The sequence below is a fragment of the Platichthys flesus genome, chromosome 21 (genome assembly GCF_949316205.1).
Source record: "Platichthys flesus chromosome 21, fPlaFle2.1, whole genome shotgun sequence".
Taxonomy (NCBI): domain Eukaryota; kingdom Metazoa; phylum Chordata; class Actinopteri; order Pleuronectiformes; family Pleuronectidae; genus Platichthys; species Platichthys flesus.
In genome coordinates, this window is record NC_084965.1 from 1,036,678 (window position 1) to 1,063,837 (window position 27,160).

The 27,160-nt window shown below is 49.6% G+C and overlaps 2 protein-coding genes across 8 annotated transcripts in view; one reads left to right on the forward strand and one right to left on the reverse strand.

The window, feature by feature from the left end:
• On the forward strand, positions 1-26,977 carry tnikb (TRAF2 and NCK interacting kinase b). 7 transcript variants are annotated; one of them, XM_062379140.1, is made up of 33 exons: positions 1-425; positions 3,580-3,645; positions 7,837-7,893; positions 8,022-8,147; positions 8,617-8,727; positions 8,986-9,076; positions 9,202-9,332; positions 9,462-9,516; positions 10,101-10,179; positions 10,282-10,457; positions 10,534-10,600; positions 10,695-10,893; positions 11,058-11,174; positions 12,054-12,140; positions 12,926-13,126; positions 13,727-14,005; positions 15,363-15,479; positions 16,305-16,547; positions 17,040-17,146; positions 17,234-17,343; positions 17,580-17,668; positions 18,953-19,134; positions 19,270-19,384; positions 19,726-19,872; positions 20,905-21,013; positions 21,302-21,478; positions 21,566-21,709; positions 22,212-22,346; positions 22,502-22,602; positions 23,024-23,173; positions 23,528-23,687; positions 26,020-26,159; positions 26,435-26,977. In XM_062379140.1, the coding sequence occupies exons 1-33, from the start codon at positions 318-320 to the stop codon at positions 26,516-26,518; spliced, it is 4,260 nt and encodes a 1,419-aa protein (XP_062235124.1). In that variant the 5' UTR covers positions 1-317; the 3' UTR covers positions 26,519-26,977. The 7 variants fall into 7 exon arrangements, with proteins under 7 accessions (XP_062235124.1, XP_062235118.1, XP_062235121.1 ...); XM_062379134.1 differs by lacking the exon at positions 19,726-19,872; XM_062379137.1 differs by lacking the exons at positions 19,726-19,872; positions 23,528-23,687.
• ezh2 (enhancer of zeste 2 polycomb repressive complex 2 subunit) overlaps positions 1-27,160 on the reverse strand; it is a 132,084-nt gene that overhangs the window by 41,870 nt on the left and 63,054 nt on the right. The window lies entirely within an intron of this gene.

Consider the following 27,160-nt stretch of genomic DNA (forward strand, 5'->3'; position numbering starts at 1 on the left):
CAGACGCACGGACGGTGTTGGATCTGTGCGCTCCTCTCCCTCTCTCTCCCTCTCTCTCCCTCTCTCTCTCTCTCTCTCCGTGCGCGTGCCCCCGCTCCTCTCCAGTTGGGGGTCTCGGTGGAGACATGTAGCAGCGGATCCACCGGATCCAGCGGATTCACCGGATTCACGCGCCGAGCAGCATGTAGCAGCACCTGGAGCTCCTGCGTCCTCTCCGCTCCAACCCGTTTCCGGGGGTGAGTCCCGTGCGCGTGAGTGGCTCCCTCTCCCGGAGGAGCGCGTCCCCCCCCCCCCCCCCCCGCTGCACCTCCCGGTCGATGGTCGGTGAGGAAGCTTCCATCTTGAGTCCCGGATCTACCGAGAGAACCATGGCGAGCGACTCCCCGGCGCGGAGCCTGGACGAGATCGACCTGTCTGCACTACGGGTAATGTCTCCCTGCGCGTGCGTGTGCTGCTGCTGCTGCTTTCTGTGCGTGCGCGCGTGCATGTGTGCGGAGCTGTTGAGCACCTGTCCCCCCCCCCCCCCCCCCCCCCGATCTCTCCTCCCTCCTCTCCATCCTCACCCTCCTCTCACGGACGCGTCTACCTGGTCCTCCTGTGCTCTCGGTGGTATGCATGCGCGTGTGTGTGAGAGCGTGCGTGTGGGGTCATGTGACTCATGTTGTTTGTTGTTGATGTTTTATCTAAACAACTGGGACGTGACGTAACGAGGCCCTGAGCTGCTGCTGCTGTGCGCGTGCACAGATCCCCGTGCGCGTGCGTCAGGCGGCATAATAGAGGCCGCTCTGTGTGTTCTATGTGGAGCAGATGTTAAGCTCACTGACACGCTCACAGCGCGCACGCACACACTGATGCAGAGGTTCCAGATGCACGCACGCGCGCACTCGCACGCACCGTGAACAGCAGCGGTGAAGTTCCGCCATTTCGTGATGTTGTGGCGACAGCAGCAGCAGCATTTCATCACAGTGGCTCTTTGTGGGTGCGTGCGTGTGCGCGAGGAGGGAAGGTGCACAGACGGAAACCGTGCAGGAATGTGTGCGTGTGTGCGTGCGCGTCTGAAACATGGATACACACACTGATGATACATTCACTCATTTGGATTTAACTTGTGCTCAAGATGATCTGTAGATCTCACATATGACTGGAGTTGTGTGTTTGCGCGTGTGCGTGTGCGTGTGTCTCTGGCACAGCTATTCTCTCTTTCTTCCTTCTGCTGCTTACGCAACACAGTCGTACCTGCAGAGCAACAATCAAGTCTGGGCATGATCAACCGGGTGGGACTGCAAGTCGGAGTGTGTGTGAGAATCTGTGTGTGTGACGATACAGATGCAGACACACACACACTGAAGGACAAAGACACAAAGAGAGCAAGGATGTGCACGATCTTGTATGAACGTGCACATCCTTGCTCTCCCCCTCAGTGACATGACGATTAGAAATTAGGTCACCAAAGACTGAGCACAGAGAGGGGGGGGGAACATTTCAGCGTGACACAACGCCTGTCTCCAACACCCTCACACACACACACTGAACCACTTCCTGTTTCTGCAGAGCTTCACTTCCATGTCCTCAGACTCACTTCACCTTCGTCCTCTCACTGAAGCTCCATCAGGCTCCACACCATCAGACTCTTATTCTGAAGTCCCAGTGGGTTCCTGTGTCCCTCTGGACAGGGACAGTGTGAGACGCCATTAGAGACAGAGACTCTCAGACTTGTCTTCTTTTAGAGCCGTGTCCTTCTCTCTTCTGCAGACTGACTGGAAGCTGTTCAGGAGAGAGAGGCTGTTCATGTTCTGGTTCAGGACTCGTTCACACCTGGTTCAGAGCTTCAGCCTCTTCAGCTCAGTCCTGAACATCAGGTGTGAAATGTTCCTCAGAGCAGAGGAGGAGTTCTGGATCTGGATTGAACTGAACCTGGTTCTGTTGGTCTGAAGTGAAAACACTTGGTTTGGACTTTGAACCAGTCACAGGAAGTAGAGACAGAATTAATCAGTAGAAGAGGAAGAGGAAGAGGAAGTACTGTAGTACTATGGAGTAGTGTAGTACTGTGGAGTACTGTGAAGTAGGGAGTACTGTGGAGAACTATAATACTGTAGTACTGTGAAGTACTGTAGTACTGTGAATTAGGGAGTACTGTGAAGTACTATAGTACTACACTGGTAGTACTACACTGGTAGTGATACCATCATGATGTTACCATGGCAACCACATGAGGCTTCATTCATCTTTTCCATTAAAAAAAAAAGACTACTACCCCCCCCCCAACTGATGACACGCCCACGTCAGACTCCGCCCACAGAGGTGATGACGAACAGGACGAAGTGTCAGACAAACTTTTTAGTCTTTAAATTACAAAGTAAAACCAGAGCGTATGAATAAATATAATACTTTTATGTTGAGTCTTTACTGCTTCTCGTTTTCGGAGAACTTGATCGTATCATACTGATGATTTCATAACTGATTTGAACTTTGAACTTTGCTCTTCATCTAAATATCTTTGTGTGTGAACCTTGACCCTTAAAGGAGACGGAGGTTATCAGAGTTTCTATCCATCGATGTGTTTCTGCAAAGTTCTTTAAAAGAAAAGTTGGCAGAGGATTCTGTTGTGAAGACAGTTAGACAACTAACTAACTAACTAACTAACTAACTAACTAACTAACTAACTTATTAACCAACTGAATAAATAACTCACTAACAAACAGTTAATTAGATTCTGTGACTTCACGCTTGAAGTAAGTCACATTTCAAATGGTTCCCTCTCTGGACTCACATGGTCAGAGCTGCACCTCACATCCGCTCCCTCCACCTCTTTCACTGGTGTGTGTCTGTGCAAGTGGTCCTATGCCTGCATGGTAAGAGCTGTAACAGATGTGTGTGTGTGTGTGTGTGGGTGTGTGTGTCTGTATGTGTGTGTGAGGCCGAGGTCCTCCAGGAGTAGACGTGCTTCTGTTTGACCTTGAGTGAAAAGGAACTCTGCTTTTCAAACTAATCCCCCGTCTGGAGACTCCTCTGTAATAGTGCCAACGCTCTCCTGTGGCCCGCTGTACACACACACACACACAGACACACACACACACACACACACGCACACACCAACGCTCACACACACACAGACACACACAGGGTTGATTAAAGATCAAGATTTGTGTTTTGTAAAGTTTATTGAACTTCAGTCTGAACATGAGATTACTGTGTGTGTGTTTGTGTGTGTGTGTGTGTGTGTGTGTGTGTGTGTGTGTTTCCTTCAGGTTGTTGTTATTTAATCTGCAGTGAAATCCAGGTTTCTTGTTTATATGATGTTTAAGTAATCAGATTACTATCAGAAGCTGAATGTAATCTGATGACTTCAGCAGAGAGCGAGAGCGTGAGTTACCCATTGGAGGATTACTAACCAGGTGATGATAGAAAGGTTTTATGAGGTCGTGCTCTGTCAGTGAGTTTGTGTGAAGGTCAAACTCCACAATCAATTCTTACATGTCCAGTTTAATCAGTCGTGTTCTCTGGAATAACATTTCTTCTTTTTCTGCTGTTTCTCTCTCTCTCTCTCTCTCTCTCTCTCTCTCTCTCTCTCTCTCTCAGGACCCAGCTGGTATCTTCGAGCTGGTCGAACTGGTTGGAAATGGAACCTATGGGCAGGTCTACAAGGTGAGACTTCATAATAACTTGATAACTCCCTGTCATGATGTGTGTGTGTCTGATTTACTGTGTTTTGCTGACTCACCGGGGACACGTCTCCTCCTTGACTCCTCCTCGTGTTCTCCTCGTGTCCTCCTCGTCTCCTCCTTGTGTCCTTCTCGTGTCCTCCTCGTGTCCTCCTCGTCTCCTCCTCATCTCCTCCTCGTGTTCTCCTCGTGTCCTCCTCGTCTCCTCCTCGTGTCCTTCTCGTGTCCTCCTCGTGTCCTCCTCGTCTCCTCCTCGTCTCCTCCTCGTGTTCTCCTCGTGTCCTGCTCGTCTCCTCCTCGTCTCCTCCTTGTGTCCTCCTCGTCTCCTCCTCGTCTCCTCCTTCTGTCCACCTCATCTCCTCCTCATCTCCTCCTCGTCTCCTCCTTGTGTCCTCCTCGTCTCCTCCTCGTCTCCTCCTCGTGTCCACCTCATCTCCTCCTCATCTCCTCCTCATCTCCTCCTCGTCTCCTCCTTGTGTCCTCCTCATCTCCTCCTCGTCTCCTCCTTGTGTTCTCCTCGTCTCCTCCTTGTGTCCTCCTCGTCTCCTCCTCGTCTCCTCCTCGTGTCCACCTCATCTCCTCCTCGTCTCCTCCTCATCAATTCAGACCTTGGACTCAAAAAATAACAACGATGAAACACATTTTAAAGATGCTCCTTGTTGTCGGAGCTTCATGTTGTGAACTGAGGAAACTTAAAGAACACGTCAGCTGCTTTTAACTCTGCTCCCAATCTGTCAGGACATGTTCCAGGGTACAGAGATAAACACAAAAAACAACGATTGTTAGAAAATACAAGAGACGTGTTTTTAGCTCCAGATTAACATGATGTCAGTAGATTATTTCTCGGGTGTCACGTGGGTTTCACCTGCAGAGAGAAAGTTCACTGTGTTCTATGTTTTCATGGAAATGACTTATAAAACAAAACCACGGAGGAGGAAATGAAGAGCACACGTGATCAGGAACTGGACGTGAAGAATCCACAGCTCCACGATGAGACCTGCTTCTGGTTCAGTTTAGTCCCTGAAAAACAGAAGATGTCAGAATCAGGAGAAACAGATGGATTCTGAGATTCTGACCCTCTGAGCGTTCAGCAGACTCTTAATTAGAGTCAATCAGGATCAGACGTCTCCCGCTTGTCTATGATTATTACCAAGTGACATCATTCTCTACAGGGAACTTCATAAGAAATCAATGCTGATCTTGAAGCAGTTCTTCCATCCGGACATTTCTGGACCCAGAGCAGAATCATTCAGTAGTGGGAGTCAACTCCACCTTTCTTTTCTGCTGCTGTTTTCCTTCAGCACATCTGGATCTGATGGTGTGACCTTCTGAGTCCCACTTGTTTCACTTCTCCTTCTACCTCAGCTTGTGTGTGTGTGTGTGTGTGTGTGTGTGTAAAGCTTCAGCCAATGAGGAGGCAGTGCTGTGAGTTTCTCCTTAGTTTGTCTTTATTCCACAGCGTTGTGGTTCAGTTTTAGAGCAGCACTTCTTGGTTGTGTTTAGATTTGCTCAGCTCTTGCTCCCCCTGTGCGTCTCCTGCTCAGACCTCGTGTGGCTCGGGCTTCAGATCTTTTCTTCTGACTCTGGTTGAAATGTCTGCTGTCTCATTTTTCTTGGATTTATTCGGTCAAACAATAGAAGTTGTGTTGATGACGAATGAGAATGTTCCGCCCTCGTTGTGGTTCAGTTTGTTATTGGGATCAGGGCGGGGTATGATTTAGTTTTTATAATCGCTCACACCAATGTTCCCTTGAAGTTAAAGATGTGAGATCCTTGATGTTGCCTCCATGTTGACCTGAGATCTGCTGGAGGGGAAGTGGAGTGGAAGTCGAACCCGGTTGAAGTCACCGCCCGCACGGGACTCTCGAAGACATAAAACTAACACACCCATTACCAGGGCGGGACAACTTCATTCGCCATCACCACACCTAACATTCTATTGGTTGGGGGATTTTTGACAGACACAATCAAATCCAGGAGTCGGGGTTTGCGTGCACAGAAGCAGCGTGAGGAAGACGAGCTGAAGCTGGAGAACAAGGTTTAAAGTGAAAGTCTCAAACTGAAGGAACAAGTGATGATTCAATGATCAGGTCCATGTGTGGTGCAGGATCTGGCACAAGAATTTCCCTCAGGATTAATAAAGTCTTATCTTAAAATCGATCTCTGAATATGATTCTTTGTTCCTGTGACACGATGCAGATCAGCTGTCGTCTCCTTCTCCTCTGAAGAAACTTTGCTTCTGAATCAGCCGCCAATATTTCATCTAATCGTCTGAAATGTCACGATTGCTGAAAGCTGGTTTGTCCCTCCCTGACACAGTGTGTTCCCAGTGGAGGTTACTGGTGCAGCCATGAAGCTCAGCTGGTGTTGTCCCAGCTCGTGTCTCGGGCTTCATGTGTCGGGGCTTGTGTTCAGGTTGGAATGTGGAGCTTGTCTGAACACGGGGCCCGAGGTGTGTTTCTACACCTCGGGCTGCTTCAGAAGGATTCTCTGCTCTTTTCTATCTCCAGTCATCTGCTTCTTCTTCTTCCTCGTCCTCCTCCTCCTCCTCCTCACCTGCCACCTCCCTCTGCTCTGTCGCTATCTTTATCCCCTCCTCACTGCCTGTGTGTGTGTGTCTGTGTGTGTGTATGTGAGGATCCAGGTGCTGTTTTAATACAGCTTCCTTACAACCATATAACACACACACAGACACACACACACTCACACACACACACACACACACACTGGGAGCTCTGTGTCACCTCAGGGAGATTGTTTGACCGGCCATGGTGTCGGAGGAAGAGAGATAGTGAAACAAAGAGCCTGTGGTATCTCCTCCTCTCATCTCACTGGTTATTGCCTCATGATGGTGGATCTCTGCCACTTGTCCTTCAGTCCCAGCAGCACTCAGATCAACCCGAGGTCCGGGGAGCAGGTCCACTGAGATATCACTGAGCAAACCCCTGAATCACCACGGGTCTGGAGTTCCTCCTGACGTCTGGAGACAGTGAACCTCTAGAAGGTCATGAAGGTTCCTGCAGGTGGACAGGAGCCAGTCTGAATTCAGCTGCAAGAGAACCTGAGCTTTGGAGGCGTTTGTCTTCGGAGTTTGTTCCTGGAAGATGAATCCAGTGGATTCTGGTCACTGGCTGATCTGCATTAACAGATTCCTCATGTGAATATACAGAATCTGTAGGTGGGGGACAGGAGTCTGGGGGGGGGGAGCTTCTGGTTTCTGTTTGAAACGTGTTGTTCCTCACATCCGCTCATTCACAGGCTCCAGAGTTTTCTCGAGCGGACTGGCCAGAGAATCTCCACAGGAAGTCTGGAGCCTCTGGAGAAGGTCCTGAGTTGTGTGAACGTCTAAAAGCAGCGATAGAAATAGAATGAATAGATAGAACCGCTGTAAGAGCAACCAGGGCCGAGTGCTGGCCAGAGCCTTGACCCAGATCTGCTGTCTGCACCGGAGGCTGATCCAGAGTCAGCTCTGAGACGCTTGATTCTCTGACTTCAGAGTCCGACCGATGGGATGTTAGGGGGTGAAACCAGTACTGTTATACTGGTCAATATATGTGTTTAAAAAAAAATCGATGATCCTGTGATGTCGTTATTAAACCGTACTGTAAAGAAACGTAACAACAGCTTTGAATTTTACAGTTTCATCAAAAGCTTTATTAGAAATAAAATAACTGAACGAAAACCACACACAGAAACACAAAGATAAGACGAACGACGCACAAAGAGAAATCGTCTCCGAAGTCTGATGCAACACTGAGTAACGTGTGTGTGTCTGTGTGTGTGTGTGTGTGTGTGTGTGTGTGTGTGTGTGTGTGAATCTGAGCAACTCACATGTGCAAGTGACCCACAGTGTGAAATATCATGGCCTCCTCACACACAGCTGTTGCTAGGTTACCATGAGGACATTTTGTGTTTGTGTGTGGGGGTGGGGGGGGGGGTGGGGGGGGCTGGTAGTTCCCAGTCTCTTGCTTTAACAGCTGTGAAGGAGGAGACGTTAATGTCCACAGGTAACGTGTCCTTTCCAATCTGAGGGTCAAGACACACACACACACACACACACACACACACACACACACACGCGAATACACACACACTCACACACACACACACACTAGATGACTTATACACTTTTATAATAGCAGTGATAACAGTTTTTTGTCTCTGTGCCTCTCAGGGTCGTCATGTCAAAACAGGTCAGCTTGCTGCCATCAAGGTCATGGACGTCACAGGAGTGAGTAACACACACACACTCACACACACACACACACACACAAACACACACACACACACAGCCTTGATACAAGTGCACATACCCACACACAGTTGCTTAGTATTATTGTGTGTGTCTGTGTGTGACAGGATGAGGAGGAGGAGATTAAAGCGGAGATCAACATGTTGAAGAAGTACAGTCACCACAGGAACATCGCCACCTACTATGGAGCCTTCGTCAAGAAGAACCCTCCTGGAATGGACGACCAGCTGTGGGTATGTATACTGTGACCTCCTGCTCCTCCTCCTCCTGCTGCTCCTCCTCCTCCTCCTCCTCCTCCTCCTCCTCTTCCTCCATCGTGTTTACCTACAGTTCCTCCTCGTTCCCGGGATTCATTTTTATTAATGGTTTTCAGAAGTCGACCTTGATGAGGTGAAAGGTGTTTCACCTCACCGCAGATATTTTGATTGTTTTCTTTTTGAGGAGAAAGTTAATTCAGATTGTACAGAGCTGAATCCCAACATTCATTATGTCAAAGCAGTTCACATAGAAAGATCCAGAACTCAGTGCTCGTGATAAACTTTAAAATTGACTCTTTGATTTGTCGTAAAGATCCTGTTTCCTCAGATTCTACTGAAACAGATTCCAACAGTAGATTAGATGAGAACTGCATCAAGAGACTGTGTTTGTGAGGAAGTGCATGTAAAAACGTGTGTGTGTGCGTGTGTGTGTCTGTGTGTGTAGCTGGTGATGGAGTTCTGCGGCGCCGGCTCGGTCACAGATCTGATCAAAAACACCAAAGGGAGCACGCTGAAGGAGGAGTGGATCGCCTACATCTGCAGAGAGATCCTCCGGGTGAGAACCAGACGGAAATATACACAACGCACAATCACACAACATACAAACACACACACAGCAGGTCGGGGGCAGCGTGTGTGTCGTTGGTGGAGTTAACACTGTTAGAGTCAGCAAACAGAAGTTAAGTCCATTCTAATGTTCACTTCTAAAGAACCAAGTCAAATGTGTGTATGATGTTTTTTAAAGGTTGTGGTGATTTTCCAGGGTTGTGTTGTGTGTTGATAAGAAATGACAGAATCCTCTTTGTGTCTTCAGGGTCTGACTCACCTCCACCAGCACAAGGTCATCCACCGGGACATCAAAGGTCAGAACGTGCTGCTGACGGAGAACGCTGAGGTCAAACTGGGTGAGACGCACAAACACTCACACACTCACACACTCACACACTCACACACTCACACACTCGCACACGAGAAAGCGCTCACATAAATGACTATAACTCTGTGTATGTGTGTATGTGTGTGTGTGCAGTTGACTTTGGTGTGAGTGCTCAGCTGGATCGTACGGTGGGGCGGAGGAACACATTTATCGGGACGCCCTATTGGATGGCCCCGGAGGTCATCGCCTGTGACGAGAACCCCGACGCCACGTACGACTTCAAGGTAAACGTTTGATCCCCCCCCCCCGCTCATTCGACCAGTGAGAGCACTGGTTCCTGTGGTGGTCACTGTGTGGAGGCTGTGAGTCATGAACCTGCAGCCGTGGATCAGATGTTTTCTGTTTCTCTGCAGAGTGATCTGTGGTCGCTCGGCATCACGGCCGTGGAAATGGCGGAGGGGGCGCCACGTGAGTGACACACGTCCAACCATGATCACTGACGCGCACACACACACACACACACACACACACAGACACACACACACAAACACAAATACAATCATTTTCCAATTTCCTCTCCTTTCATTCCTCTTTTCTCTTTCCTCTTTCTTTTCCTTTCCTGTTTCCTTTTGCCTAATTTCTTTCCTCCCCTCTCTCTCCTCTCTTTCCTTTCCCTTCCTTCACTTTCCTGTATCCTTCATTCCTCTCCTCTCCTCCCTCCCCCTCCTTTCCTCCCGTTTCCCCCTTTTTTTGTCCCTTCAATCCGTTTATCCTCTCCTTCATCTCCTCTTTTATTTCCCTTCCGTTTTTTCTTTCCTCTTCCTCTTCCTCTTCCTCTCTATCTTCCTCTTTCTTTTCCTTTCCTGTTTCCTTTTGCCTCATTTCTTTCCTCTTCTCTCTCCCCTGTCTTTCCTTTCCCTTCCTTTCACTTTCCTGTATCCTTCATTCCTCTCCTCTCCTCTCTTTCCCCCTCCTTTCCTCCCTTTTCCCCCTTTTTTTGTACCTTCCATCCCTTTTTCCTCTCCTTCATCTCCTCTTCTCTTCCTCCTCAGCTCTGTGTGACATGCATCCAATGAGAGCGCTCTTCCTCATCCCCAGAAATCCTGCGCCTAGACTCAAGTCCAAGAAGTGGTGAGTAAACACAAACAGACTCTCACACACACAGACACACACACACACACAGACACACACAGACAGTACTGACTACACTGTGATGTCACCGTGTGTTTCCAGGTCGAAGAAGTTCCAGTCCTTCATCGAGGGCTGCCTGGTGAAGAGCCACAGCCAGCGGCCGAGCACCGAGCAGCTCCTGAAGCACCCGTTCATCCGGGACCTCCCCAACGAGCGGCAGGTCCGGATCCAGCTGAAGGACCACATCGACCGCACCAAGAAGCGGAGGGGGGAGCGGGGTGAGGAGGCTCGCCGGCTGTTAGAAGAGCCCCGCGCTCTGAGACCAGCTGATGCTAACGTGTGTGTTTCCTGCAGATGAGACCGAGTACGAGTACAGCGGCAGTGAGGAGGAGGATGAAGAGAGGGACGCCGGAGAGCCCAGGTACATCTGCTACTACTGAGAGTACTACTGCTACTACAGTTCTACCAATACTATTACACTTACCACCTCCCCTCCTCTCATTGGCTCCTTCCAGCTCCATCATCAACATCCCCGGGGAGTCCACTCTGAGGCGGGACTTCCTGCGTCTCCAGCTGGCCAATAAGGAGCGGTCGGAGCTGATCCGGCGCCAGCAGCTGGAGCAGCAGCAGAACGAGGAGCACAAGCGCCAACTACTGGCCGAGAGGCAGAAGCGCATCGAGGAGCAGAAGGAGCAGAGGCGGCGGCTGGAGGAGGTGAGTCTGTTTTATCCTGTGCTTCGTTCTGAGCCGTGACAAACGTCTCCCCACATCTGTGACGTCCTGATGCAGGGAAACACACACCTGACATGAACACACACACAGACACACACACACACACCGAGCTGAAGCGTCACTGTGTTGATCTTTTCCATCCACAGCAACAGCGTCGCGAGCGCGACCTGAGGAAGCAGCAGGAGCGAGAGCAGAGGAGGAGGTACGAGGAGATGGAGCAGGTCCGTCGGGACGAGGAGAGGAGGCACGCCGAGAGAGAGCAGGTGAGAGGACGTCTCACTGAGGACAATCACAGGAGACATCTTAGTCACACATGTCACACATTAAAGATAAGGACACAGGACCAAACAGCACCTCTGTCAGTCTGTTGGTTTGAGATGGTAGATCCACGTCATCAGTGTAGAACATCTCCACCTCTACGATCCACCTCCATCCATTGTGCTCCACCATGAGGGCTCTGCTGGTGGAGCTGTCCCACCCGTCCCTCTCTCTCGAGCCACGATTTCCAGCTCTTCTTCCTTATGAAAAGCAGGAGTCTGGGCTCGGCCTTCTAGAGAAGGTGAGGAGCTCAGACATCCAGAGGGAGCTGGGAGCTGCTCCTCCTTTACGTAGACAGGGAACAGTTGAGATCCAGACTGGAGGGACCACATGTCCTCTCAGTCCTCCCCCCCAAGAAAACGTGGCAGTCTCTACGATTGGCTTAAAAACCAGGAACATGGATGTTTTTGACACCCATGTTGAAACAGACGTGTAGAACCTCCACATCACATATTCAATATTATATCACAGAGCAGACGGGTGAATTTCCTCCATCATCTCAGATTGACCTTTCTACCTCTTACACACCTGGGTTCATGCAGCTGTTTAACGTCCTCCCTCCACTTATAAGCATGTCTTCCTCTTCCACTGATCACAGCCCCCTGCTGTCTCTCTCTCTTTATCTGCCCTCGTCTATTTCTGCCTAAATCCCGACTTTCACACCTCTTCAATAAATCTCCTTTTGCCTGTCCTCCTCTTTTCAATCGCCTCCTTTTTCCTGCTCTGCTGACGTCACTGGTTGCCCGGCTCCGGTTTGCTTCTCGCCTTCCTCGTGGTCTGTGATTGGCTGCGTCTCTCTCTGGCCCTGGGTGCTGACTGGTTAGGAGTATATCCGTAGACAGCTGGAGGAGGAGCAGAGGCAGCTGGAGATCCTGCAGCAGCAGCTCCTGCAGGAGCAGGCCTTACTGCTGGTAACAACTCACACAGACACACAGGAAACCAGTGGAACCAGTCTGGGTCACGCTGTGGAGAACACAGAGGCTCATTCAGGGAAACACTTAGAGCCACTGGAGATAAACTCAATCTGTGTTAAGATGCAGTTTGAACTTCAAACAACATTAGAGCAGAAATATGAGAAAACAAATGTTAAAGATCAGGAAGTTAAAAACTATATCAAATGCAATATTGAAATAATTAAAGATCAGTCTAATAAATTATTATTATTGATAATAATAATAATAATAATTATAGAACCTTTTCTGTTTAATAACAGGTTGAAAAGTTCTAGAAAGAATTTGATTGAAGGGATGGAGCCGAGGTATCAAGGTCCCGCCCATACACCCGCTCAACCAATCCTGAGTCAGTCTCAGCTGTCAATCATGGCATTAGGTGGCCTGAGTTTATGACTTATACCTCAAACAGCCACCAGGGGGCGATCAAAACACTTTTGAGAGCTGTCACGTCGTCCGTCTTTATTTACAGGGTCTGTTTTAATCCCTGAGCCAAAATCCAGTTAATTACATTTGTTAGTTTAGTTTTATCAGATTTCCACAGCGAGTGTTTGTTTCTCTGGAAACTTATTAAATATAAAGTTCCCTCTGTGCATTCTGCTCGCTGCCTTGTAGAGGTGACATGGGACTTAGCATGGAGGTGATAAATGTCTGCCTCCTAACATGTGAATCTGTTCTGATCACTGTATCTCATGCTGAAGCAGTAGCATCGTGCTTTAGTCCTGTTTCCCTGTGTTGATGAGCAGGAGTACAAGCGGAAGCAGATCGAGGAGCAGCGGCAGGCCGAGCGGCTGCAGAGGCAGCTGCAGCAGGAGCGAGCCTACCTGGTGTCGCTGCAGCAGCAGCAGCAGGAGGCGCCGCCGCGGCCGCCGCTGGACAAGAAGCAGCTGTACCACTACAAGGACCAGGCGCCCGGGGCCAGCGACAAGCCGGCCTGGGCCCAAGAGGTAGACACGCACACCAGTAGAACCAGTCCAGAAACACGTCCATACATCTGAAACCACATCAAGGTCCACACTGCTCTGGAGCTTTAGTTTGAAAAGGTCTGCGTTGAGTTCCTGTTTGAATCCTCACGCGGACACACACAGGTTCTTCAGGTCTGCATGTGGGAACAAGAAAACACACAAAGAGTTAACAACAGACTCACAAGTGAAAACAGGTCTCTGGTCTTTCTTCATTCATCAGAGTCACAGTTCTCAGGAGAAGATGTTTCTCACGTCCAGGTTTTGTCTGGACTCGATCTGCTGAACCTGAATCAGTTTACACCTGAAATGATTTATTGTTTTTCAGGTGCGACCTCAGGATTCAACGTTTGATTTGCTCTAAATTCTTGTTTCTTGTTGCTTCTGTCAGATGAAGAGTTTACAGACGGTGTGATGACATGTGATGTTTGTGTTTATTTGAAAGTCACAAACTGAAATGAATCGTTTGTTGTGAAGCAGCTGATCCGTGGACTTCCTGTTTGGCTGCCAGCGGTTGTGTCACCTGGTGTTGTGTTGTCCAGTTGTGCGTCGTGCACGTTGTTTAACCCTGACCTTGATCTCCAGGTGATGCGTCGAGCTCAGAGCAACTCGCCTCGCATCCCCCCCAAGAAGTACCACTCCTTCAGGGAGACCAGCAACCTGGACAACCTCCTCTTACTGCCCGGTTACAAACCCCGCCGCCCCCGCCCCCCCTCCTACCCCGCCCACCTCAGCCCCTCCAGGGACGACCTGCATGTGCCACGCATCCGGGTCACCTGCGTGCCCGACCGGGGGGGAGGAGCCTCTCAGCCGGTGATGCGCCAGCAGAGCCCCGACTCCAGGGGCCGGAACCCAGACCGCAGGGTCAGTCAGGGGATGAGCAGAGACTCCTCCTCCTCCTCCTCCTCCTCCTCCTCCTCCTCCTCCTCCTCCTCCTCCTCCTCCTCCTCCTCCTCCTCCTGACATCTGTCCACTAACCTCAGCTGATCTATTTGATTCCACTAACCAGGACGACTCTAACACGTGAACTCAGCTTCTCTCTGCAGGACTTCAGGTTCAGGTTCTGACTCCTGCTGCTGGTTCCAGTTTCATCTCCTCTGTTCTTAACTTCTCTCCACAGCTTTTACCCTTCGTCTTCTTCCTCTTCTTTATCTCATGTCTTCACCATTAACCTCACTTTAACCTTCACTGTCCATGTTCCAGGTGACTCCCTGCTGGGTGTCAGAGGTCGACCTGCAGCTCTGTGGGATCGGCTCTCAGCCTGCTGCTTTTATTACCATTAATATCACATAATATAATAAGTGTATTCACATCCTCTTCAGTCTTTGGTGGCAGTGATTTGTATTTGATCTTCTGGCCGCCAGGTTGAGAGCTGCTGTTTCCTTGCATGTTGCGTGGGGATGGAATCATGTATGTAACATGTATGTAACATGTTCTAACATCAGCAACTCAAACTAACATCACGTTTTCTCTTTTAGCCTCAAAATTCACTTGATCTTTTAATCCCAGGCGGTTGAAACTTCTTCATTTCTCTGTAATCTTTGTTTTAATTGAACCGAACACACTTAACAACTAATTCTGTTTAACTTTGACCCGTGTGACGGGATTCAAACTCGCATCCTTCTGTGTAAATGTAGCACCACAGTGTGTGAATGCAGGTCAATGCTCCATATCTGAACCCTGACGACACACACACACACACACACACACACACACACACACACACACACACACACACACAGACTCACACGTGAACACTCCTACCTCCTGCACGTCCACACACATTTAGGGCAGCTCTCCAGGTCGGCCTCCTGGTGGCTCTGGTGGTGGATGTAGGGCAGCTGGAGCTATATCAGTCCCTCTCTTATGGACACACACACACACACACACACACACACACACACACACACACACACACACACACACACTGTACCGACAGGTCTACCCCCAGTGAAGATATATTTCTATCACATCCCAAAACAGCAAACTGTTCAAATCTGCTGCCACAATTATACAGGAGAAGAGACTGAATTTAAATCAGCTCATTATTTACATATTATCAGTAAAAACATGGAGGCTCAGCACTTCACTGCATGGAGTGACTGGTGTGTGTGTGTATGTGTGTGTCAGTGTGTGTGTGTGTGTGTGTGTGTGTGTGTGAGTGTGTGTGTGTCAGCTGGAGGATGATAAGATGATCAAACAGTCTTCTCCTGCTTTGCAGCACAAAGTCTCAAACCGGATCTCGGACCCGTCTCTGCCTCCTCGCTCCGAGTCCTTCAGCAGCGGAGGCATCCAGCAGGCCCGCACCCCCCCCATGCACCGCACCGTCGAGCCACAGGTGTGCGGCCTACCTTTCTAACTGTGTGTGAGTGTGTGTGCGTGTGTGTGTGTGTTAGCCAGCCATAGATTCAGCTGCAGAGACAGTGAAACTAAATTCCTGGATCCTCTCCTCCAGTTAGAGAGCGAGTCTTCTCCAGGTGACGGAGGTGAAGTGTCTTCAGATCGGGGAGGAGCCTGAAGCTGCTGAGATCCAGAGTGTAGATCCAGACAGGAAGTGAACTCATCACATGACCTGTGAGCTCAGGGAGGAGCCTGAAGCTGCTGAGATCCAGAGTGTAGATCCAGACAGGAAGTGAACTCATCACATGACCTGTGAGATCAGGGAGGAGCCTGAAGCTGCTGAGATCCAGAGTGTAGATCCAGACAGGAAGTGAACTTGTCACATGACCTGTGAGATCAGGGAGGAGCCTGAAGCTGCTTGAGATCCAGAGTGTAGATCCAGACAGGAAGTGAACTCATCACATGACCTGTGAGATCAGGGAGGAGCCTGAAGCTGCTGAGATCCAGAGTGTAGATCCAGACAGGAAGTGAACTCCTCACCTGTGGAGGAGCAGCTCACAGACGTTAAGTCTCTTCTCAGGGTTGTTTCCTTTAGTTTCATTTCAAATGTGAATCAGAGACTTTGTGTTGAAACAGACGACACAAAGTGAAGTGTGTTTGTGTGAACGCAGCCTGTTCCCCTCTTCACGCCCCCCCCACCGGACTCCACCTCCTCCTGCTTCTTCTCCTCTGATGTGCAAACCCTGATCCTGCTCTTCCTCCTCCACCCTGCCTGTTTTCTGCTTGTGTGTGTGTGTGTGTGTGTGTGTGTGTGTGTGTGCAGATGGCCCACCTGGTGCAGGTGAAGAGTCACGGCCTCTCGGGCTCCCAGTCCCTGTACGACCCCCACGGTGTGTCCTCCTCCTCCTCGGCCTCGCCCTCCCCCTCCCGGCCTCCCATGCCCCGGCAGAACTCCGACCCCACCTCCGACACCCCCCCTCCCCCGCCCCTGTCCCGCCTGGCGCCCCCCCTCGACAAGCTGGACCGCAGCTCCTGGCTGCGGCAGGACGACGACACGCCCCCCAAGGTTCTGCATGCCCCGCCCTGTGTGTTGTGTGTCAGAATGTGTGTGTCCCTGTTTGTGTGTGTGGGACAAAACTTTGCTTTTTTCCCTGGGTTCTGTTTTTCTGTGACGTTTGTGATCTCTTTTTGTCGTTGTGTGATTAGATTTTGTGTCTTTTGAATTGAATCATGTGTTGTCACCTGATCATATCGATCCAGTCTCAAAGCAGATAACCTGTTAATAACCAGTACCTCAAACTGACTGGAAACCAACTTTGTCTTTAGTCTGATATTTTCAGAGATTAAAGTTTTTAATTTATTGTCTATAAATCGAATCAGTGCTTGTTTGTATTTTTTTTTTATTTTTAAGATTATAATTTGTCTTTTCTATCGCACTTACACACGTGTTGGTCCATGTTCTGAACATGTGATCTCGACTTCATACACACTCTGCATCTCGTGTTGTCGAGTGTGTGTCCGCTGCTCACACACGTTGTGTTGTGTTGTGTGTCTGCAGGTTCCCCAGAGGACGACCTCCATCTCTCCTGCGCTGGTCCGGAGGAACTCTCCAGGAAACGGACCCGGCCTCGGCCCTCGGGCTGGAGCTCACCTCATCCGGGCCAGGTACACACAGACACACACACACACACAGACAGACACACACACAGTTTCCTGCATGAATGAGACAACCCTGTGTTTGTGTTGCCTCAGCAACCCCGACCTGCGGAGGATAGACGTTTCCATGGACACGCCCCTGAAGAGGACGAGCAGCTCGTCCAGCTCGTCCACCCCGAGCTCCCAGGGAGGCTCCAACGAGAGAGGTGACCCCCCCCCCCCCCACGTTTCCATTTATCACAACAGCAAATGAGTGAATCAGCCTCGATAGGACCGAGAGTTTGATCATAAATATCACTATTTAATGAAATATCTACGTCTTCTCTATAAACAGATATCATATCAGAAATGTCCTCATGTTGTAAAAGTCGTAACAGACTCACACACAGTCTTTGTCTTTGTCTTTGAACGTATGTGTTGACATCGTCTCGTGTGTGTTCAGGTAATTCGTCCAATAAGACTGAAGGTTCCTCCCTTTCCTCCCATGACGCCAAAGAGGACAGAGGAGAGCTGAGACCCAGCAGGCCTGCAGTGAGTCCACACACACACAGACACACACACACACACACACACACACACACACACACACCTCTCTCTGAACTAACCTCGTTGGTTCATTGTCGCTCTCTTCCTCTTCTCATCTCTCCTTCATCCCTCCTTCCATCAGAGTTATAAGAAAGCTGTAGATGAGGTCAGTGACATTTTCTCTCCCTGAACACACCTTGGATTTGGTGTTTTTTTAATTTGGCACAAAATTTGTCAACTTGGACTCGGATTGACTGATTACATGTCAAAGGTCCCCCTGCCTCGTCCCACTGCGCCGTCCCCCTGCCCGTCCCCCTGCTCCTTCCCCCTGCCCGTCCCCCTGCCTCGTCCCCCTGCCCGTCCCACTGCCCCCTCCCCCTGCCTCTGCCCCGTCCCACTGCCCCTTCCCCCTGCCCCCTCCCCCTGCCTCGTCCTCTCTCAGTGTCTTCCTGCTCGCTGGCCCCTCCCACCATTTAACATTCTGCATCGTGATTCAAAAAACTCTTTATTCTTCTTTTCTCATTATTCTGCTGATTTTATTGATCATAACAGAAAGAAACCAGTTTTATGATCAGACACATTTACTCTGGTGATGAAAAAGATCAAGTTAAATGAAAACTAAATTAATAAAATAAAACATAGGACACTTCAGACCATGAATAAAATGGAAGAATAGAAAAGATGTTTCAACATTTAAAAGGTCTCCAGATATTCTTAAATTATTCCAGACTCCAGCTGCTTTCAAAGTTAATTTTGATAATGTGTTAGTTTATTTTCTTAATATTATCAAAATGATTTGTTTGTTTGTCGTTGACACTTGATAACAAAAGATTTGGTTCTTAAAAAATGATGATATTTGTTATATCTTGACCAAACAGTTACCATGTGATCATTCAACGAGAAAATAATCAGCAGTTTAATGGATTGTGAAAATAATGCAACCAGCAGATATAAAGATATAATAACAATAACAGATTTATTCACAGAGCACCTTTTAAAACAGGGATTTATCAAGAAAACTAAAAAGCAAAGACGTCAGGGAAATGATAAAATAATAGAACATCAATTTTAAAAGAACTGGATGAAAGAAACATGGTTAAAGCCAGTATGTTGCTTTAGTCACTAATCAGATGTTTGAGAATAGAAATACTGATATAAAAGTTCAGGTTTCTTAAAATAACGTCTGTAATTATACTAATTACCTGTAAAAAAACTCCTTCCTCCCACTCTGAGCGAGCACCTGACGCAGATGAGAAGCTGCTGATGTTTCCGTGTCTTCGTGTCCTACAGGACCTGACGGCTCTGGCCAAGGAGCTGAGGGAGCTGAGACAGGGGGAGGACACCAGCCGCCCCCCCGTCAAAGTGACGGACTACTCGTCCTCCAGCGAGGACTCGCACAGCAGCGAGGACGAGGACGGAGAGGGCGGGGCCAACGACGGGTCGGTGGCTGTCAGCGACATCCCGCGAATGATGTGAGTGTGAAGCTGCTTTCAGACCTGGACTCATCCACCTGGTTCTCCTGCAGCGTCCCAGTCAAAACTTCAGCTTTCAGGTTTTCATTGTCATATTTAAATGTTACGAATCATAATGTGGGCGTTGTCTTTCAGGCCGGCAGCGAATCAAGGTCCAGGCGGGTCCTTCAACCTGCTGGCAGGTCACAACGCCGGCCACGAGGACGCGTACGCAAACAGCTCCCAGGACGGAACCCTGAGGATGCGTGAGGTAAGCCGCCTCCCAGGTCTGACCTTTGACCCGGGGTTTGACCTGGAGCCTCGATGACGCTGAACAAACCAACGTCCGGCGCTTAGACGCTCATTCACCAACCATGCTGCTTGCTCTGGGGTTGTGAGTGTGTGTGTGTGTGTGCGTGTATCTGTGTGTGTGTGTGTATGACACTCGGTTTGAAGCCGCTGGGGCCGGTACCCCCCCCCCCCCCCAGCCGTTTCTTAAAAACACAGAAACAAACTCACCCTCTCTCAGCTTCAGCCTGGCTTCACCACCTGACCTGTCAATCACAGCCATGCTGCACAGAAGCCCCTCCCCCTACTTCTCTCTTTTTCCAGAAACCTAGGGAACGGAGGCGGAGCTCTGCCGCAAGCAACGGTTTCCTCAGCAACGCTAATCTGTTCCCTGGCAACACCAACCTCCCTGATTTGGTGCAGCGGAGCCCCCCCCCCCTGGTGTCCCCTGGCGACTCCTCTGGGGCCCAAGTAGGTGGAGCGGCCCCGAAGTGTGGCCCCCCCTGAACACACCCCTGATCCTGAGAGCGGCACCCTGTCACCTGTTCACCCTGTGACCCCGCCCCCCCGTCACCCACACTCCCACCTGGTGCTTTGCTACTGGGACCAGCAGCTTGGGCATGAAGAAGAGAAACAGAATATCTAGAATTAATAAAAATAGAAATGAAAGAATACATAGTTCGGCTGAATTATCAAGTGAAGAACATCCAGTGAGGTCATGATAAGACATGTGGACGTAGTTCAGACTCTAAAGAACCATCAAACATAAAAAACCAAGAATAATAACGATAAATAATAATTTAATATTGATAAGAAGAAGAAACTGAATAAACTTTAGAAAGGAATAAGAAATACATTCTTTAATTATAAGAGCATGCAATATAAAGCCAAGGAAATATAAAAGTATGAATAGAATAGAGTAATACATAATAGTAATAAAACATAGAAAAAGAAAAAATTAGACCAGAGTTCATATTATTATGTTTATTCTTACATGAAACAAGAAAAGCAACAGAAATATTTTCTATTTGTATTGTTTTGCTTTTTCTCAAACGATGAATCTTTAACTGATCCGAGTTCAGCTGCTTCGTCTAATGAATCAAAGACAAACTGGATTCACAGGAAGTCGAGGCTCTTGACTTCCTGTGACCCTCCGCTTCAAACCAGATTCATCCCTTCCTCCACTCGCTTCATCCCTCTCTCTCCTCCCTCCGGCCTCTGATCCAGAACGTTTCCTCCCTCCTCTCCCTCAGAACATGACGCAGGTAGCTGACTTAATAAAGGAAACCGGGGGGGGGGGGGGGGGGGGGCACGACTGAGTTTCTCAGACCAGATTTTATTAAGAAAGAAAAGACGAGAATGAAAAATAAACAGTTGAAAGTCTCTGAGAAGCGACTCATTCCTTTATTTTGACAGTCACCTGTTTCACTCGGTGTTTCCTGAACAATCAAACCCGGAGATGATCATGTGACCGACTCTCACCTGTGTTTCTGTGATTGACAGTACGGGGGGGGCAGCGGCGGCGGCTCCAAGTCCTCCTTCACGCCGTTCGTGGATCCTCGGGTCTACGGGACGTCCCCGACCGACGATGAGGACAACATCTCCGCCTCAGGTACCGTGACCACACTACCCACAATCCTTAGGTGCAGTAGCGACAGCTCTGATTGGTGGAGCTCGCTGTTAACATGGAAATGTAAACACTAGATTAACAACAAGATTCAATTCAAGAGGAAGCTGGATTATAGTTATGTTCACAGTTTTGTATCTTTACCAAAATGTTTTTGTCGTGAATCAAATGTTTACCGATTCCTCTCGTAGCTGCTCGGCCTCGTTTTCTCCTCTCACTGTTACCTGTGAAGACTTTGTGTTCACGTTGTGTTGTTTGTGCGTCACGTGGCAGCGCTGTTTGCTGACGAGCTGCTGAAGCAGGAGCAGGAGCAGGCCCGACTCAACGAGGCCAGAAAGATCTCCGTGGTCAACGTCAACCCGACCAACATCCGGCCGCACAGCGACACGCCCGAGATCCGCAAGTACAAGAAGCGCTTCAACTCCGAGATCCTGTGCGCCGCGCTGTGGGGTGAGACACAAACACAACGACAACAACACGAGTCACGCACAAACACACGCAGGCAGTGACACCCGGGACGTTTGTGTGTCTGTGCAGGCGTCAACCTGCTGGTGGGGACGGAGAACGGGCTGATGCTGCTGGACCGCAGCGGGCAGGGAAAGGTCTACAACCTGATCAACCGCCGGCGCTTCCAGCAGATGGACGTCCTGGAGGGACTCAACGTCCTGGTCACCATCTCAGGTCCGTGTCTGTCCCTCAGGGCTGGAGCCTTCACTCAGGAGCAGGAGGCTGTCTCTAAACTCTAAAGAAATATCTCTGTGACATTTGAGGTCTGAACCCGTCACACGTTTAAAAAGAAACTCGACCTCACGTTTCCTCACGAGTCTGAAAGTTTCCTCTGTCATTCAAATAGAATCAGAAGAACTTTGGAGCAGGTTTGTTTGAGATGTTCAGGATCCATTGGATCACAGGGTTTCCTCTTTATAAGCTGAGAAGGAAACTGGACGATCTGGATCATTTCTCAGCTCCTCGATCAGAAGAGGAAATTCTCCTTGTTCCTGAAGCTCTTTCCAGAAGTGAGCAGAAACTAGATCCTCTCACGGCCTCACTCCATTTGATCTCCTCCTGAACAGTTTCTGAATAATGATAGAAGTGTCTGTGTGTGATGATGGAGGAAGCGTGTGGAATTCAAATGTTCCTCATGATCCAGAACAGCTCTCCTTGTTTTGTTTGTGTGAACCAGGCAAGAAGAACAAGCTGCGTGTGTACTACCTGTCGTGGCTCAGGAACAGGATCCTACACAACGACCCCGAGGTGGAGAAGAAGCAGGGCTGGATCACTGTGGGCGAGCTGGAGGGCTGCGTCCACTACAAAGTCGGTGAGAACACTCGTCCATGTGTCTCAGGAGGTCGTGGACCTGATCACACAGGGACAGTGACACTGGGGAGATATAAGAACGGGTTGTGTTTACATGAAGGATCAATCTGTGTCTGCTTGGTGTCTGACATGTTTTTGTTCCGCTCGTCTTTGCAGTGAAGTACGAGAGGATTAAATTCCTGGTGATCGCTTTGAAGAACGCGGTGGAGATCTACGCCTGGGCTCCGAAACCCTACCACAAGTTTATGGCCTTCAAGGTAAAATGCTTCAGATTGTGTTGGATGTGTTAGAGTTTGGTAAAGTGGATTGAACGTCACTTCTTCTCTCTGAGGTTGGACTGTTTTATTGAATGTCTCCGCTGCGGCGCCACCCAGTGGCCGGAGGCTGAATGTTTACAGGTTGTCAGTCTGACTCGTTCTCAAGAACTCCTCGGCTCCTGTCTTCAAAGTTATTACCAGCATTCAGTTGGACTCAACTGATTTAGATTTGGTTGTTCAAAGGTCAAAGGTCAAGGTCAAGGTCACGTCGGCCTCATGAAAAACCCTTTTGTCCTTCTGAACACGATATCTCTGACTGAAGTCAGGTGTTGAACCCAGGACGGTTCTTCTAGTTCCTCTTCTTTGGATGTTTGAAGGTTTTTACGGTTTGAGTGAATCCCTCGTTCTCTGTGTGTGTCAGTCGTTCACAGAGCTGCAGCATCGCCCCCTGCTGGTTGACCTGACTGTGGAGGAGGGACAGAGGTTAAAGGTCATCTACGGCTCCACTGTGGGATTCCACGTCATCGATGTGGACACCGGCAGCCCCTACGACATCTACATCCCCTCACATGTAAGAGTCTCTGACTGGAAACAACAGAGGGACGTCCCTGTGGCGTGGGGGGTTTGTTTGTGATGCGGTGTCGGGTTTGAATCCTGCAACAGCCCCTGCAGCATCAGAACAGCTCCCCCTGCAGGTTGTTCAGTGAACATTGAATTCATGTGTTTACCGTCTGATTGGTGTGAAGTGATGTGAACGTGTGAAGCTACAGGAGATACTGGAGTGGAGTGGGAGATTCTATTGTTGCAGCAGTTTCTTCTTTCTGGGGGGTGGGAGGGGTTCAGGGGGGCTCACGGGCATCTCCCAACACCCCCCCCCCCCCGCCCCCACCCCTTCCAACCTCCCTCCCGTGTGTCGCCCCGGCAGATTCAGGGTCAGGTGACCCCGCACGCCATCGTGGTGCTGCCCAAGACGGACGGCATGGAGATGCTGCTGTGCTACGAGGACGAGGGCGTCTACGTCAACACCTACGGACGCATCACCAAGGACGTGGTGCTGCAGTGGGGCGAGATGCCCACCTCCGTCGGTACGTCACCCAATCAGCTCGCTTCTCCCTGACCTCTGACCTCTGTAGGCAGGCTCAGCAGATCATCTTTCACCCTCACTATCTCCCATGCCCCCCCCCCCCTCCGCTCAGAGGCGCTCCTCTCTCTCCTCCTGCCTCTCTCTCAGCCCCACCTGATCAACCAGGAGCCACTCGTCTCACCTGTGTCCATGAGGCTTAAAGGGATTCTGCAGGTTTCTGGGAAATTCATTTTCTCAACTTTGTTTTAAGTGATGAGAACAAACAAAAACCAAATGATGCACAGACTCCACTGAGACACGGGGTCGCGTGAGGTCACTTCCTGTTTCTGCTTCTGACTTCAATCTATTGAGTGACAGGGAAAAGTCTCTTTAGATGTTGTAACTGTCACTAGACACGTGTGGGGATGTTCATCTAGCCGGAGGCAGAGCAGCTTTTCAGTTCATAGCTCAGGCACAGAAATGAAGCTGCGCTGTGATTCGCTCTGGTAGCTACCTGCCGCGTAGGAACTGCCTCCTGATTGGCTCTGGTAGCCGACTCTAATAAGGATCCAACCAATGTCCTCATGTCAAACTCTCAGTGTGAGGGACAAGGATTCAGACATAAACCCCTCAGAGTGGTCCTCCAACAACCTGAGACCCGCGAGTTTAATTTGCTCTAGCTCTTTTCATCACAATGACCCAAAGATTTCTAAATGTTAACAATCCTGGATCTAATCTGGATTCACACTAAATGTAATGAGTTCCCCCCCCAGCCCCCCACTCCCCCCTCAAAACCCAGATGAAGACGTTACCTGTCTGCTGGAGGAAAACTGTGAACGTGTACATTGTTAAAAAGTCATGGAGTAGAAAGTACACATATTCACTGGTACATGTGTTGGAGTGAAAGTGAAAAGTACCTGAAGATAGATCTGACCTCAGTTCAGTGCAGATCTCTCAGCTGGTGTCACTTCCTGAAGCCTCATGAAGGTTTTAATATTCTCATCACTTAACAGATAAGTTGTGAAAACCCCAAAAGTCATTGTGTCCCTTTAATGTCAAGTGTTTCATCTGATGCATGAGTGGACGACAACACGTCGCACAGAGCTCACCTCCACCCTCAGCAACACACAACCACACAACCACACACACTCACTGACACTGTCCCTTTTCACCACAGTTTAAACAGCTGCACATTCTTCTGAGCGTTGGGGCTAATGCTTGTGTGTTGTTGGAGTTGTGTCCTCTTGTTGTGTGTGAGTATCTCAGAGAGGAATCCTTCATCCTTGATTGTCTGAGCTCTTAAAATCTGAATGTGTGAGTCTCTGCGTCAGATCTCATCTATTAGTGATGAGTAGAGCACTGAAGAGGAAACACGTGATCTGATCTGAGACCAGCACATCAAGGATGGATCTTGGATCTTCTGACGTGTGTTTCCATTCAGCCTCTGGTTGTCAGTGTGCGGTTTCCTGAATGATTGTGTGTCTGTCCTGAAGCTGTTGCTCTCTGCGTGTGATCATCATGTTAACATGTGTGTTTGTATTTTACTGTTGAACCAGAGTCTCTCACAGCCAAGCCCGGCCTCAGGCCCCTCCCCCTCCCCCCCCAGCTCCCAGCTCCCAGACAAAGCACCAAAAAAACTGCACCGTGGCGTTTTTTATTCTGCACACACGAGCCGCTGGTTGATCCCCGTCCTCGGAAACTGGGATCAGCTTTTATTTCCCCACAAAACAAAACAAACAGACGTTTAGACAAACAGGTGAAGGGGGGGGGGGGGGGGGGGGGGGGGGGCACCTGAAGCAAAGTGGAGCTGCTGCAGAGACACCAGGAGGTTCAGGCTCACTGAGTCTGTGGAGTCCAGACCTGCATCAAAACCAGTCCCTGTTTATTATTATATCATTACAGGGCAGTTGAAATCAAAAAGTCCTGTTCTCTAACTCAAAGACCACACTAACCCTAACCCTTTGGATAAAGAGAGAAAAGAACTTATACAACACACTTAAAACAAAGTGTAAACATTCAGTTAAAGTGAGACCGCAGGGTGAACACATAACAGTGACAGTAACAATTCCGGGAAATCAAAAACTGATCCCAGACCATCAGCTGGAGCGTTTCTCTGACACCACGACATCGAGTGTCTCCTCCCACTGAGAGGTCAGAGGTCGTGATCGTTTGAATCACTTGGAAACTGCTGCAATAATTTCCTCCCGGAGGTCGAGGCGGAGGAGGAGGAGCCTCGAGGTGTGACTGGCTTGGGTGTGAGACAGGTGCTGAGTCTTCTCCTGTCCAATCCCTGTCTGTGTGTGTGTGTGTGTTTGTGTGTGTGTGTGTGTGTGTACCCTCTCCCTCCCCTGCAGCCTACATCCACTCCAACCAGATCATGGGCTGGGGAGAGAAGGCCATTGAGATCCGCTCCGTGGAGACGGGACACCTCGACGGAGTTTTCATGCACAAGCGAGCTCAGCGACTGAAGTTCCTGTCGGAGAGGAACGACAAGGTGAGTCAGACGTCCTGGAGGCAGAGGACACGGCTTGTAGAATGTCCAAACACGTTGTCCTAGCAGTGAAATATGAATAAACACATTAATCATATAAACAATGTATTCCTGTGTCCAATCCTCACGGAGACTGCAGACTAAACATTTGTCCCAAACAAGACGAAACCTTTGTAATAGCAGATCCTGGGCCTGTGTGTCTCAGTGTCCTCACGTGTCCTCACGTGTCCTCATGTGTCCTCATGTGTCCTCACGTGTCCTCATGTGTCCTCCTGCAGGTTTTCTTTGCCTCTGTTCGTTCTGGAGGCAGCAGCCAAGTCTTCTTCATGACCCTCAACAGAAGCACCATGATGAACTGGTAACCGCTCCTCTTCTTCACCCTGAACATCGGCCACCGCCAGGAGAGAGGGACGAGCGAGGATGACCTGTGTGTGTGTGTGTCTGTGTGGTTGTGTGTGTGTGTGTGTGTGTGTGTGTGTGTGTGTGGGTGTGGGTGTGTGTGTGTGTGTGTGGAGAACAAAGCAACAAGCTGCTGAACCGACGATTGTGCAACTACAGGAAGAGTCAAACCACTGGAGTCGTGACCCCCCCGCCTCAGATAGATACCCTCCAACTGCAGGGGGCGCCACAGGCCTCGTGCAGCGGTACCTCCACCTCGGTCTTCCCTGTGGACTGTGGGACTGTCTCTGAGACCTGACAGGACGAGGACACCGAGCCGAGTAGCCTTTGACTTTCCCATGTGACTGAATGTGTGGACAAGTCCTTTGTGTAGCACATCAGTGATTTTCCTACTGCTGATAGGTGCGGGGGGGGGGGGGGGGGGGGGGGGACTGTTTACTGCAGCGAATCACACGTCTCCTCCTGCGCCCGGTCGTCAGCCTGTTAGAGTAGCATCAGTGCAGCGAGGACACGGGCTGCAGACATGTCTCAAGTCTCCTGAAGTAAAAGTCACTGAATCAGAACCCCTGACCTGCTGGTGTGGAAGCAGCTGCTGAGGTTTGAGA